This window comes from Mizuhopecten yessoensis, unplaced genomic scaffold (assembly GCF_002113885.1).
Source record: "Mizuhopecten yessoensis strain PY_sf001 unplaced genomic scaffold, ASM211388v2 scaffold9801, whole genome shotgun sequence".
Lineage (NCBI taxonomy): Eukaryota > Metazoa > Mollusca > Bivalvia > Pectinida > Pectinidae > Mizuhopecten > Mizuhopecten yessoensis.
This window is the reverse complement of record NW_018408229.1, coordinates 253,976-267,703: the sequence shown is the minus strand read 5'-3', so window position 1 is coordinate 267,703 and position 13,728 is coordinate 253,976. Positions and strand designations below refer to the sequence as shown.

The following is a 13,728-nucleotide window of genomic DNA, read 5'->3' as shown; positions in this document are numbered from 1 at the left end:
GAAACTTCATCTAACAACTGATTCCATTGAGAAGAACTTATTATTTTGAAGTATCTCTAAAATTTTGTCTTCCTTTTCGCCCAGGATTTTTTTTTCTACAGAGCTACATAAAATTTCTTGAGATTCCTTCTGCAAAGCTGGGATTCCCCTTGATCATTTGACTCAGACAATGCACGTAAAAGGATTTAGATACAGGATAGAAAATAGTATTAAAAAGCAGGTAAATCACGGGTATGTTGGCTTGCTCATCTATAACAAAGCACCCCGAAACAACAAAAAACATGTGTCTGCTGACATCAGAAGTTTCCAATTTTTCTTATCTTTCCTTTTAATTTGTTTCTTAATGTTATCAACCTTTTCTGTCGCATTATAACCCTAGCAACCTTTAATTTGATCTGTTTATTTTCAATAAAGAATGTAATATTAATACATTTCACAGAGACGGGACGGTTTCCAGGTTTGTTACCTCCAAAATCCAAAGGTCTGCTGTTAATCTTCTTTTTTAAGATATTTCTCGTTTTCTATGATGCCTATTTTTCAGCCAACAAACTATCTGTACTCACCATGGTGTCTGGCATGCCATGCTGTATGATTGACCGAGCCTGATTTCGAGGAACGCTGATGTAGACCAGGGGATCCGTTTCCATGGAAACCTGTAAAAGAATTATTTCCTTACTTATGTCCCGACATCTGTGTGTTCCTTACTTGACTAAAAATGACCTTCTTTTGTTCATTTATCATTATTTTAACATCACAAACAGAAAATCCAGCAAACTTGTTCCACATTTGCCAACCTTTACACATTTCTATGGAGGTCATTTTATGTGCTCTAACTTTAAATATAACAAGAGTATCAGTGGAACTGATGTATGCTCCAAAAAAACTTTATTGGAGGCTTTTCCTGTTTGTAAATTTTGCATTTGGTTAAAGTTATCACAAATATTGGTAAAAATATGTTGAAATGGGGAGTTTGGCAGAAGAAAAATAATGTTTAAACATACATACATGTGTATGTTTCTGATATTTTAGCAAAGGGCATTAACTCTATTATCAAAGGTGCAGCTGACTCTGAATACGATACAGTGCACATCATCTTAGTGCGACTGATTCACACACCAAGATTCATGATCCTAGCTTAACTGCAGGCAAAGTTATGCTCCGGACACGATATTTTAGGAAAGGGCAATAACTCTGTAATTAAGGGGTTGTGGGCCCTGAATTTGGTACTGCGCACATTTACTTAGTATGACTAATGTACATACCAAGTGAAAGTTTCAAGATCCTACCTTAAATGCGGGTTAAGCTATACTCCCGACACGACATTTTAGCAAAGGGCAATAACTCTGTAATTAAGGGGTTGTGGGCCCTAAATTTGGGGTGTATCGCTGTACAAATGCATCGCGGTGAATCGTGATGCCTCTAAGTATGCTGCACCTTCATGAATAGAAAAACACCACAACATTTCTAAGACTTGAAATTATCACTTCAAGTCAAGTCTAATAGAATTTGTAACATGAAATTCAAAACAAATTCTAATGTGATCTAAACTGTCATTCAAACACTACTGCCAAAAATCTTAAAACTAAATTGACAAAAAAAATCTGACTTTCAGCAGTATTATTCTATATCTTGCCTATAGTTACTAAAAATAGATATTTTTGAATTAATAGTAATTTGAGGTTCTTATATACCGCTTTATCACAGCCTACATGTAAGTCGTCTCAAAGCGGTTCACAAATTATTATCAGTGGTTATAGGTCCTTTGCAACCAGCAAACATCTTTCTCAATTTCCTGGGGAGCATACAGACGGTGCTGCAATTTAGACGCTCACAGCTAGCATTCAACAATTCCAGCACTGCCCAACCATATACTCATTTACAGCTGATGAGTAGACTTGAACAAGCAGATTAAAGTATCTTATTCAAGGATACAACACAGTGCCGTGCCTCGAACCCGCGACCCTTCGGTCACGATCCTAGCATCCTACCACTAGACTACCTTGTGTCTGTAAAACAGGAAAAGCACCTAACCAACCAATCACTTACCTCCACAAAGAAAACTTTGAGTTGGTTGAGGAAGAAGAAGACATTCAGAGCTTTATCCATCTTTATTGATTTGGCCACCATTTCATCAAAGCTCATCCTTCGAGGATGGGACTCCTGTCATTCAAAACATCAAATCAACCAATTAAATTGATTAAAATAACAAGTAGTAGTTGTAATGGGGGACCAAACTGCCCCCATAGTCACAAAGATGCATCAGAAAAGGACCGCAATGCACCTATATACTAAATTTGAGTGGAATCGAACAATATTTCAAGCAATCAAAAGCCTCTGTGCCGTGTGGTTGCCATGGGAACGATCTGAAAATAAATACTTTAATGCACAACTACATATGCCCATTGTTACTTATGTGAAGTTTCATCAAGATATGCCTAACAGTTTTAAATTGGCCCAGTAGTTTAAGAAAAGTTGTCCGGACAAGGATTTTTTGACAAACAGCCATAACTCGGCAGGAAACGGGCAGGATGAAAAAATAATACCTGGATGCACAACATCAGGGAGTAGTAATGATATTTGTAATTTTTCTCGTTGTAATTGGTGATTTTGCGGACAACAGACATCCAAAAGGACAGACAGGCAGGGTGATTCCAGTATGACCCCCACCCCTCCCATCACCAACTTTACATATTGTTATTTATATTTAGTAGGTTGATTTTATTCATGGCTTCACATTAAATCTGAAAACCATAAATATTTAATCACAGTTTCATATTATATAATATTAATTTAACAGTGATTTTCTTTTGGCAGTTAATTTTTCTTATAGCTTGTTTTATGACCTGTTCATATTTGTGATATTTTAAAACCTTTTTATCTGTTATTTTTGATAGCTTGACAAGCAATTTTTTAGCAAAGACCAGATAGTTTCTCTGTGTAATTACCAATTTTATTAATTTGACACCCTCCTAGTTTTTTATTTCATTTCTGTTTTGTATACTGTTAATTCATTTAAAACCTTGGTAATATCATGCTCCTCCTCATTGAATTTGTAACTTCGCTTACTGCCATTAAATTCTCCTTTAGTTCATCTCTTCACACTTCCACTGCACATCCCGTTTCTCATACTTAATTGCCAAACCCCTTTATAATGCCAATTTGTTGAAAGACAAATAGTAACAATTTAACAAAGTTTTACTAGTTTGGGGCCATTTTAACACTGGCACACAACCAAGCACTGATTTCATCCCGGCCTGCATGTAAATAAGCAACTTACATTTTCTATATTTCCAAAGTTATCCTACCATATACCCAGGGATGCCAACATATAATCTCCGTCTCTGTGGGGGATGGGCTTATTACAGGACAATGAAATAGCATTTGTTAGCATTTCTTCTGAACTGCAATAAATATGGGTGGGCTTATTACCAGGAATGGGCTTATTGCTAGATCAATATGGTAAGGAGAACCTGAATCTACTGGTCGACTGGTGTTCAATTCTTTGACTTTCTAGACTACAACACCGACAGAAACTTTCTTAGAATTGGTAATTGCAACTTTGGCCCATCATACCTTCAGCAGTTGGCATGGTGTCTGACCGAAGTTGTTGATCATGCCTTCTAATGCTTTCCTCTCACGCGGATCCTTGATGGCATCAAGATCCACAGCACCTAGTATATCAAATAGAATCAACATAACACTTTAGCCCAGTCAAGATTCACAGCACCTAGTGTATCAAATAGAATCCACATTACACTTCAGCCCAGTCAAGATTCACAGCACCTAGTCTATCAAATAGAATCAACATTACACTTTAGCCCAGTCAAGATTCACAGCACCTTGTGTATCAAATAGAATCCACATTACACTTTAGCCCAGTCAAGATTCACAGCACCTAGTCTATCAAATAGAATCAACATTACACTTTAGCCCAGTCAAGATTCACAGCACCTAGTATATCAAATAGAATCAACATTACACTTTAGCCCAGTCAAGATTCATCACACCCTATACAGTGAACAGAATCAATATATTATACGTCAGCAAAGTCATGGTCCATGGTCTCGACTCAAACCCTGCCATGGTCAATCTTAACGTAAACACAGGGCTTTCATTTGGCATTTCTAAATAACTATAGCTAATGAAAAGCTAGCTCATGTCCAGGTGGTTTCCTGATGGCATTTCTATTGGCGATAAGTAACGAAAACAGCATGGCAGTACAGATCAAACTAAATGTTTACCCCTGTTTTATTATCACACTAAAACATTTATAATACAATATATTTAGATCGTTTAATAAAATAATTTGGCGGAAAGTTCAACTGGGTGAATTTATTTTTCAAAAGCTAAACGGAGAAGTGAAAATACATGTATTACAATATTGCATGACACATTACTAAGTAAGTATTCAAATGTTTTAAAGGGGCATTTTTATGAAAGAGGCCAGTTTATACAAAGGACAGAAATTTACAACAAATCCTACATTGATCTTAAAAACTCTCTGGATACCGGCTGTACCCCCACAAGGTCTATTTTTAGCAGGTGTGACCTTGACCTTTGTAACACAACACGAGTGACAGGGGTTGATGGTTGGTTAAAAGTTTATTCTGGTAACATCAAGTATTAGGATCGGTCTCTATCGTTTGGTCTCGCTCTCAGTCGTCTCCGAGCTGTCTCTACCTGTACTTGTTCTAGCCCATCTTTAGCTGTCCCTAGCCCTTCTGGTCTATCCTCTAGCTGTCCCTTGCTCTGCTCCCTCTTACCTTTCGAGGTTATAGTTATACCCCGTTATAATCTGTTGCCGCGTGCATCAATGGTCAGTCAAGACTTGAAGATCATACCTATGAAACCTGGATTCACAGCTATTCCCTGATATACGTAATCATTACACCACGTTGTCCGAGCTATTCCCTATACTCATAATCAAAGCTAGCAAATAAAGCTAGCCAATATTCAAGGGTCCATAAGCCCCACAGAATAGAAGGTCAGTTGAGACTTTTAGATTATATCTTCGCAACCCTGGATTGACCAAGGTATTCTCGATGCACGTAATCTATTACATAACGTCGTAACACTGGCTGTAATCTATTACATAACGTCGTAACACTTGCTGTGCTACACCTTAGAGACATTTTAAACCCCTTATTGCAAATTTACATCACAGTGTTTCACCATGTCAAATTTCATAAAGTTAAGATTCTTTTTATTCCAAAACAATCTCCTAAAAATGTGGACGAACAGAGACAGACAGACACCTGGATTACTATAAGGCAATCCTTAATAAATTGCAGATGTTGTAATCTACAAGGGGAGATAACAAAATGTTGTAACCTATCTGGGAGATAACACAAAGCCAGGCAAACTTTCCCTGGTTTCCGTAGTTACCTTCGTAAGTACAGTAGTAGAAGACATTGAGGGCCTCTACAGCTGCTGGTCCCTTCTGTTTGTACCCAAAGATCAGATCTATCCAGTTATGTAGGTTACTGGACACATGTTCACACTCCTTGAAAAGAAATTAGAATTGTTAAAATATTTACTTGAAAAATCACAGGTAATAAGTAAGCTTATACATTCAAATTTTGTCACTGTGAACTCACAACCTTGTCTACAATGCATATCCAAAAGCATAAAGTTCAAAAGTTAAATTGTTTATTAATGAAATCTACAGACATGAAATGAAAGGAAATAACTCTTCTGGTGACCTTGACATTAAGCATCGTTTACTTCATATCTGTGGCGACCCTGACCTTTATAATTAGATGCCATGAAATTAAGGTGACCCTGACCTACACTAGTCATGACATATGGTGACCTATGACCTGTGGTGACCCCAACTTTTAGTTACTATGACCTCTGGTTAGCCTGGTCATTAGTTGCCATAACTTTCTGGTGACCTCCATCTTTAGCAACTATGACCTTTGATGACCTATGGCCTTTGGTCACCCTGACAACAGTAGCCATGATATTTTGTTGACTCTGAACTTTGACTTTTTTTACTAACCAATGCCTGCTTGTGTTTCCATATGAAATCCTCGGGAGATTTGGCCCAGGTTGGTAGAATCACATTATCCACACGATCCCTAGATATCTGTAGAAGACCCAGGTCAAAGCCTGTTTCAAAAAGAGAATTAATTTCATAAACAAAAATAACCAACACTGAAAACAGATTAAAAAAACCCAACAATGTATGCTTCAGAATCAGCAAATTTTTAAAATATTCATATTTCTCTTTTCTCTTTTTAAAATCAGTTAAGGACAAAGAAAACAGCACTTTTTTTTTCTAGCAGAATTTGATCTGTTGATCAAAACCCCTAATAATAACTTAAGTCCTGAATTACATAATCACTATTTTTCTAACTAAATCATCAAACCCATATACACGTAAACATTTCTAGGACCTCCTGATTTGAGTACCCAAGTTTCAGATGACTGATTTAGATAATTAAGAAATAGAAATGTGCTCGTTTCCAAACTCTTTTAAAAGACAGTATGTAAAACAATTTATTGTTTTGATTTTTTTTTTTTTTTACCAAATCAAGTTATTCTGTAGTTCTGAGATTGAAAAAGACCACTGGAGGTTAAAATCCTGATTGTCTATTGACTCGTTCCAGACATACCGTTGTTGTTGACTAGAAAATCGGGGAGGTAGTAAAACTCGGGGATAAGCTCCTTGACGTCATTTGGGTTGTCCATCAGACTTGACCATGTAGCAACTACGGAGTGAAATTGTCGGTCAGCCACGTCAAACCTGGAATAAAGTCCATATCATATCAACAGGAGTATAAGATTCTTTTGTTCACAGCAAGACTTAGAATGTGTTAGGGAGAAGGAAGGGATCTCCTTCCTGCCGTCTGAGAGGGGACACCAAGGCTGCTTTTGTATAACAAGTTCAATTATTTAAACTGGTTGAACTGGAAAAGAAAACTATAGACACAGACCGAGAATGACGCTGACCTCTCAAATTTAGCGTGTAAATCATGCCAGGCCACAAAACTAAGCAGTTGACTATTGCTAGGTAGTGATATTTCTACATAAAATAAGGTCGCTTTATTTGGTAATGTTTTCAAATCTGGTACACAGGAGAAAGAACCATACAGATTTCTTGGTATATCGCTATTCAATTGACAGAAAATTATGAAACAGTGCATTTTGAGCTTTGTCTATACAAGTTCAGTCCATTTCTGGTCAAAGAGTTCATCACATAACTTTTCTTTGCAACCTGGATCATTTCAGCCTGATGTGTAAAGGGTAGGTAACCGTGATAAACCTCAATGTAATAAGCAAATTCATGAAATTTATATCCCCAGCTTACAAGACATATTGTAGGTAAACATTCTTATACAGAACATGTAGGTATTGCGGTGTAAATTAATCGTTGAATCCATCAAAATTTACTAACTTCATTAATTATCCGTAAATATGCACAAATCACATCGGTTGGCAAACTTAGCATGAGTCGGATGTGCATACGGAATTTGGTTGAATACCTGCACAATATCTAGAGCAATTATCACACGAAAACCAAAGAGTGCCCAAGAGTGGTGGAAAGACAGAGGAACACAAACATTGTTATCAAGTTTGAAGGAATTCGGCTAATGTTTGCTGGAGTTATTAAGCAGAAACTGCAGAAAATGATGTTTTAATTAATCAAGGGGCCATAACTCCGCCAAATGGAGTCCAATTAAAGTGGTAGTCAAACTTGGTCGAGCCCTTAATGCATTGAAGCCTGTTACTAAGTTTGAAGACAATCAGATAATATTTGCTAGAGTTAATGAACAGAAACGGTAGATAATGACGTTTTTCGTTATTCAAGGGGCCATGACTCCGCCAAATATAGTCCGCTGAACGTGGTCATTGAACTTGGCCGAACCGAGCCCTTAAGGCATTTAACCCTGTTACCAAGTTTGAAGAAAATCGGTTAACATTTGTTGCAGTGATTGCACAGAAATGAAGCGTGACAGACAGACAGACAGACTGACAGACAGACAGATGGACAAACCCAAATCAATATCCCCCATTTCGGTGAAAGCGGGGGATAATAAGGTCACTTTATTTGGTAATGTTTTCAAATTTGGTACACAGGAGAAAGAACCATAAAGATTTTTCTATATCGCTATTCATTTGACAGAAAATTATGAAACAGTGCATTTTCGAGCTTTGTCTATACAAGTTCAGTCCATTTCTGGTCAAAGAGTTCAACACATAACTTTTCTTTGCCACCTGGATCATTTCAGCCTGATAAACTACAGTGAACCTACCTACCATGTGTAAGGGGAGATAACCAGGATAAACCTCAATATGATAAACTACAGTGGACCCTACCTACCATGTGTAAGGGGAGATAACCAGGCTAAACTTCAATATGATAAATTATAGTGGACCCTACCTACCATGTGTAAGGGGAGATACCCAGGATAAACCTCAATATGATAAATTATAGTGGACCCTACCTACCAAGTGTAAGGGGAGATAACCAGATTAAACTTACCTGCCACTCTGAAGCTGTATATGTAATCCAGTGAACGGTTCCATTCGGATCATGTAATGCATCACGCCGGCCGCGTTTGAGTAGTGAGTGCCGTAGTGGAACTTCTCAATCACTCCTGAAGGGTCCTCAAACGTTTCAAATCTGCAAAAAAAGATTAAATGATGAAATGAACACCGACACAACATCAATATCTGATTAAGATCATAAACATACTGAAAATGTAGGGCTCACCAACGAACCTCATTTTTTTCACGACAAAAAATGTCTGGACAGGTATTATTTTTCTAGGGTATTAATGCTATGAATACGATTGCAGTAAATGAAGCCCAATGTGTTCAATCTATTGCCTCTGATCACCTTTCTTATCCGGATCAAAATGTGTCTCATTTGATGTTTTTAAAGAGCTGTCTTCAGCAACAAAACCTGAAGACCATGATTATGTTTCCAACACATGGTACCTTGAGATACAAAGTTTAACCAATGTCAACTAAACACTAAGTAAGTCTTCAGAGATCAATAGGCTTTGAATTGACATGACCTACTTTTCTCGTACGTTCTCCGTGCTCTTTGCGTTCACAGCTCCGATAGGCTTTGACAAATCTCGGAAGACAGTTGGATTGTCCAAGTCAAGTGTTTCTGAGGTATAGTCACTAAGTATCCATGGAAACTGATACAAAAAAAATAAAGTTTATATATACAATAACTTCTCATATCGTTGTATTCTTACATCTATATTTCTTTGAAAATTGCCATGAACTTACAGATATACATTGAAACCTGACTTTACCAACACCTGACATTATAATATACAGGCAAACCTGACTTTGCATACAGCCTGTAATATCCAGTGAACCTGACTTTATTGACACCTGAGTATACTGACACCTGACTTTGCATACAACCTGTATAATGTTTGATACAATGTTTAGGCTTGTTTCTTTGTCTTTGAACTGACTTTACTGACACACTGTTATTAAGGACAAAATTATTCTTTAAACTGACTTCTCTGACACGCTGTCTTTAAAAACTGTATTATAAACTGGCATGTCTTTGAACTCTACGCAACATTACCACAGGGTATTGGCTGAGGTCGTTGTAAGTCCTGCCTGCGATGGTATTGAGCTGTATTAGGTAGTCAAAGTTAGAAATCTCCCTCTGTACCCATTTCTGTGGGGGGGAAAAGGAAGAAAATATTCAACCAATACTTTTCCATTTTACAAGGCAATATAAAACTAAAATTATAATTTGCAAGAAATCTTGTAAGAAAACAATTCAAGAAGGCAATCAAGGTTTATATGGTATCCAAGTATCCACACATTCTGCTATAAGTGCAAAATTTAACTCATTCACCTCAGGGCGAAAATTTCATAATGAACTATTCCAACCTTTGAATTGGAAGAGTTCAAATGTGTCTTCAGGGGTGAATGAGTTAACAACTATTTCAGTTTGAGTCCAGTTGGTTCTTAAGATGACGGCGAGTCCCAAAGAAAAAGTGTGAGTTCAGGACTCAAACATCTGAGTCACAACAATCATTGACAATAGTACCTGGTATGTTGATAGTCTCATGGAATATTTTCATCTCTCTAAATTCTTTATTCCATGAAATCAATTTCAGCCTCCTGTTGGCTACCCTACTTGTAGGATATATTCTACAAGCTAATCATCTGGTGTGGAAATTGCCTGCTTGTGCAAGGGGGAAAATTTGATTAGTTTAAATTGACATCTTCATATGTGCAAGGGCAGAAAAATTTAGATATAAGTTTGCCCATATTGGGCAAGGGTGAAATAATGACAGTTGATACTAGCAATACAAGAACTGACATGTTCAGTAAAATTTTTAAAAAATCACTGATTGAGGGTAGATAAATTACAGCCTACTGGTAATACTATCAATTTTCAGTGTTCCGATCTGGCTCAGAAAACAGATGTAATAATTACAAATATTTTCAGTGCTCTGATTTGGCTCAGGAAAACAGATGTACAAATATTTTCAGTGCTCTGATTTGGCTCAGGAAAACAGATGTACGAATATTTTCTGCCCCCGATTTAGCTCAGGAAAACAGATGTACAAATAGTTTCTGCCAGTACATGACATACTTGTGTAAGACCAGACGACTTCAGCAGCTCGGCCGGAGACCGTGATCCAAAGTAGATAAGATTTGGTGGACGGAGACTTAGGATACGGCTATACACCTTGTTTCGGACCTGCAAAGTAAACAAACCGCTATACACTTTGTTTCAGATCTGATAAGTAAACATCTTAGAATTTCTTTCTGAATATATATATTTTTTTTTTTAGAAAAAATGAAAAATATGTATATCCCCCGCCCCCCTCCCTTTCATGTACATTTAGTTTTATCTTTTCGTAGGAACACTAAATGCCCCTCAGAAACAAGCAGAGGCATAACATATATACATTCCAGGTATTTGTAGGAACAATTCCACATGTAATAATTCAGTGAGGTCAATACCATATTTATTCTACAACCCCCTCCCCCTCTCCTCCCCCCCTTGATAAATATATATTTAAAAAAAAAAAGTGGGGATGGCTTATTAGGAAAAGAAATTTAATGGAACAAATTTGGTTTATCACTAAATGAGGTAAAAAAAAAAAATCTTAATAGAGGTTTTCTTTAAAAAACTTTAAACCACAATTTGAATTGTCTCCAATGGGAAAGATACCTTTACATAAATTGTATAAATCACTCTGAAGAATATTTGAATGCAAACCCTTAACATTTCGGGTGTCCGAGCCTACATTACACTTGAAACACAAGATATGTAATTTTCTGACACTAGAGCTGGTTGCATGGTGTAATGATATATATATAGAATACTGACCTTTGGCTGAAAGTTAAGAAAGTAATTAGTTTGGTCAACCAGGAACAATTCTAAGGCACTGCGCCGCAGGTTGTAGCGACGGAAATGGATTTCTCTCAGTTTTGACACCGCCCACTTGAAGTCCTCGCCTCCTGAAATGAAATCATTATATTTCTCTGGTGATTTCTATTACAGACCAAGGTCCGTATTCATGAAACCGTTCTCATGCTCAAGCATGGATTTTGTGCTCAAGCCGAGTTTCTTGTTCCAGCTATAACATACTAAGAAAATCTTAAACGATTTTGGAAAACATTGAAGAGACTTAAAGCAGAAAACTATTTTCAATTTTTATATTTGACTTTTCGATCGTTTGACATGACTTAAGCAAGTTACAAGAAAGTTGGTTTGACCATAGAATGCATGCTTGAGCATGAAAACGGTTTAATGAATACCGGTCCTGAACTACTGACATTTAATCTAAATACTCTACTAGATTGATAAAGGATTAATATTCAGTCAACTCTAAGAACCACTCACCTCCAACACTCCAACACATACATTATGTCAAATGATACACAAGTTTGAAAAATGGTACCCCAATTCATTCATCACATTCTATGAGTTAGCTACTATATGTTTTCTTTTAAGGATTTTATTCTGATGTATTTACTGGGCAAACAGTATGGTTTTACAACATTAAATCCACTTCACATTTTATTCAGATTTACCTGTGTTTTATAAAATTAATGCACACTTTCCAAAATGACTTATCCTTTGCAGTATAACAAATATTAAATATTGATAATTTAACAAGTCTAGATTACAATTTATAAAAGCTAGTTTTAGGTTTTTAACCCTTTCACCACTGTAGACCATAATGGACTTATCCAGATCAATGCATGGTAGGGTTAATTAAAGTTACATAGGGGTGAAATGGTAAAGTGAATCTCTTTTGAAAAGGAAATCATCCGACATTGAAAATGTAATAATCCTAAGGGGAGGCCACTCTTACCTTCCTCCTTGTTAGAGCTGCAGTCGAAGAAGTACACATGTGTAGTGGTGACCTCCAAACGACCTTTGATGACATCTACCAAGGTCACAAGTTCACACTCTTCAGAATGGACAAGTTTTTCTTTGTCATTGTGTTCACTTGGTCTAAAATACAGATTCCGAAGATATTCATTAAATAACTGAATGTAAATTACAGTAAATTATCTTTTCATATGATAAGAACATCTTTCATAAAAAAAATCAGGCTAACTAACTTTTTGTTTTTATTGTGAAACTTAAAGAGTCATGAACAAAAATTCACACAAAACTATTTTGAATGTTATATAAAATATATATGATGTAATGAATGTAACACTTTTGATAGAATGTTTCATGAAAAAAAGAATTAATTTGTAAACGATTTTATATGAAATATGTTGCTTTTAATATGAAATCATTTTTTTATTATTTATGGCTAAAAAACAGGTAAATATCTACTAAAATATTCGTTATTTCAAATATACCCTTGAGAACTAATGACATTCCATTCCTCGTCCGTGATCGTATCGTCAGCAATATTTTCCTTGGACACCAGAGCCTCCTTAGCAACACTCATACGCTTCAGTTGCTCAGAGTCATCTGTCTCACTAACACCTGTTAAAAACATTTCCAGAGAAAATAGAACATTTCAAATCAATCTTTCATAGTACCTTCACACACAATACGAATTTAATCTGTCATAGTCCTTCACACACAATACAAATTTAATCTGTCATAGTACCTTCACACACAATACGAATTTAATCTGTCATAGTACCTTCACACACAATATAAATTTAATCGGTCATAGTACCTTCACACACAATACAAATTTAATCTGTCATAGTACCTTCACACACAATACGAATGTATGTGTCAATGCTGCTGAAGGACTGTATGAAACAGATACATTAAGATCTCTTTGAAAATAACTTTTTTTCCTGGGGTCGTATTCATAAATCAATTTCATGTTCACGCACATCACTTTCCATAAATAACAAACCATGATCTTTGCCTTGACAATTGGGACCCTGATACAAGAAATCATTTATGGTACATTGTAATTGTATTAAGTTTGATAAAAATCCATTAATAAGTGGACGTCACTAGAGCGATGACAGTTGAATTGAAACGGGAGGGGACAAAACGAGTAACACTATATGCCCTTCATAAAATGGTGATGGTGGTAGTGTTGGTGATGGGGTGGGGATGGTGATGGTGGTGGTGGTGTTGGGGTGGTGGTGTTGGGGATGGTGATGGTGGTGGTGTTGGGGTGGGGATGGTGATGGTGGTGGTGTTGGGGTGGGGATGGTGGTGGGGATTGGGATGGTGGTGGTGTTGAGGTGGGGATAGTGGTGGTGTTGGGGTGGGGATGGTGGTGTTGGGGTGGG

General features: G+C 36.7%; 1 protein-coding gene across 4 annotated transcripts in view; it reads right to left on the bottom strand.

Annotated features, from left to right (window-relative positions):
* Positions 1 to 13,728, bottom strand: part of LOC110458801 (neurobeachin-like protein 1) — an 81,287-nt gene that overhangs the window by 14,316 nt on the left and 53,243 nt on the right. For all 4 annotated transcript variants that reach the window (XR_002463827.1, XM_021510710.1, XM_021510712.1 and 1 more), the window contains 13 exons: positions 12,823 to 12,952; positions 12,321 to 12,463; positions 11,330 to 11,460; positions 10,586 to 10,693; positions 9,560 to 9,655; positions 9,031 to 9,155; positions 8,489 to 8,629; positions 6,618 to 6,748; positions 6,002 to 6,111; positions 5,386 to 5,503; positions 3,574 to 3,671; positions 2,047 to 2,160; positions 564 to 653 (listed from right to left, as the gene is read on the bottom strand). Coding sequence is in view for 3 of the 4 variants with exons in the window: in XM_021510710.1 (XP_021366385.1) it covers positions 564 to 653; positions 2,047 to 2,160; positions 3,574 to 3,671; positions 5,386 to 5,503; positions 6,002 to 6,111; positions 6,618 to 6,748; positions 8,489 to 8,629; positions 9,031 to 9,155; positions 9,560 to 9,655; positions 10,586 to 10,693; positions 11,330 to 11,460; positions 12,321 to 12,463; positions 12,823 to 12,952 (1,535 nt within the window). In the remaining variant the exon portion in view is untranslated. The remainder of the gene's footprint in view (positions 1 to 563; positions 654 to 2,046; positions 2,161 to 3,573; positions 3,672 to 5,385; positions 5,504 to 6,001; positions 6,112 to 6,617; positions 6,749 to 8,488; positions 8,630 to 9,030; positions 9,156 to 9,559; positions 9,656 to 10,585; positions 10,694 to 11,329; positions 11,461 to 12,320; positions 12,464 to 12,822; positions 12,953 to 13,728) is intronic.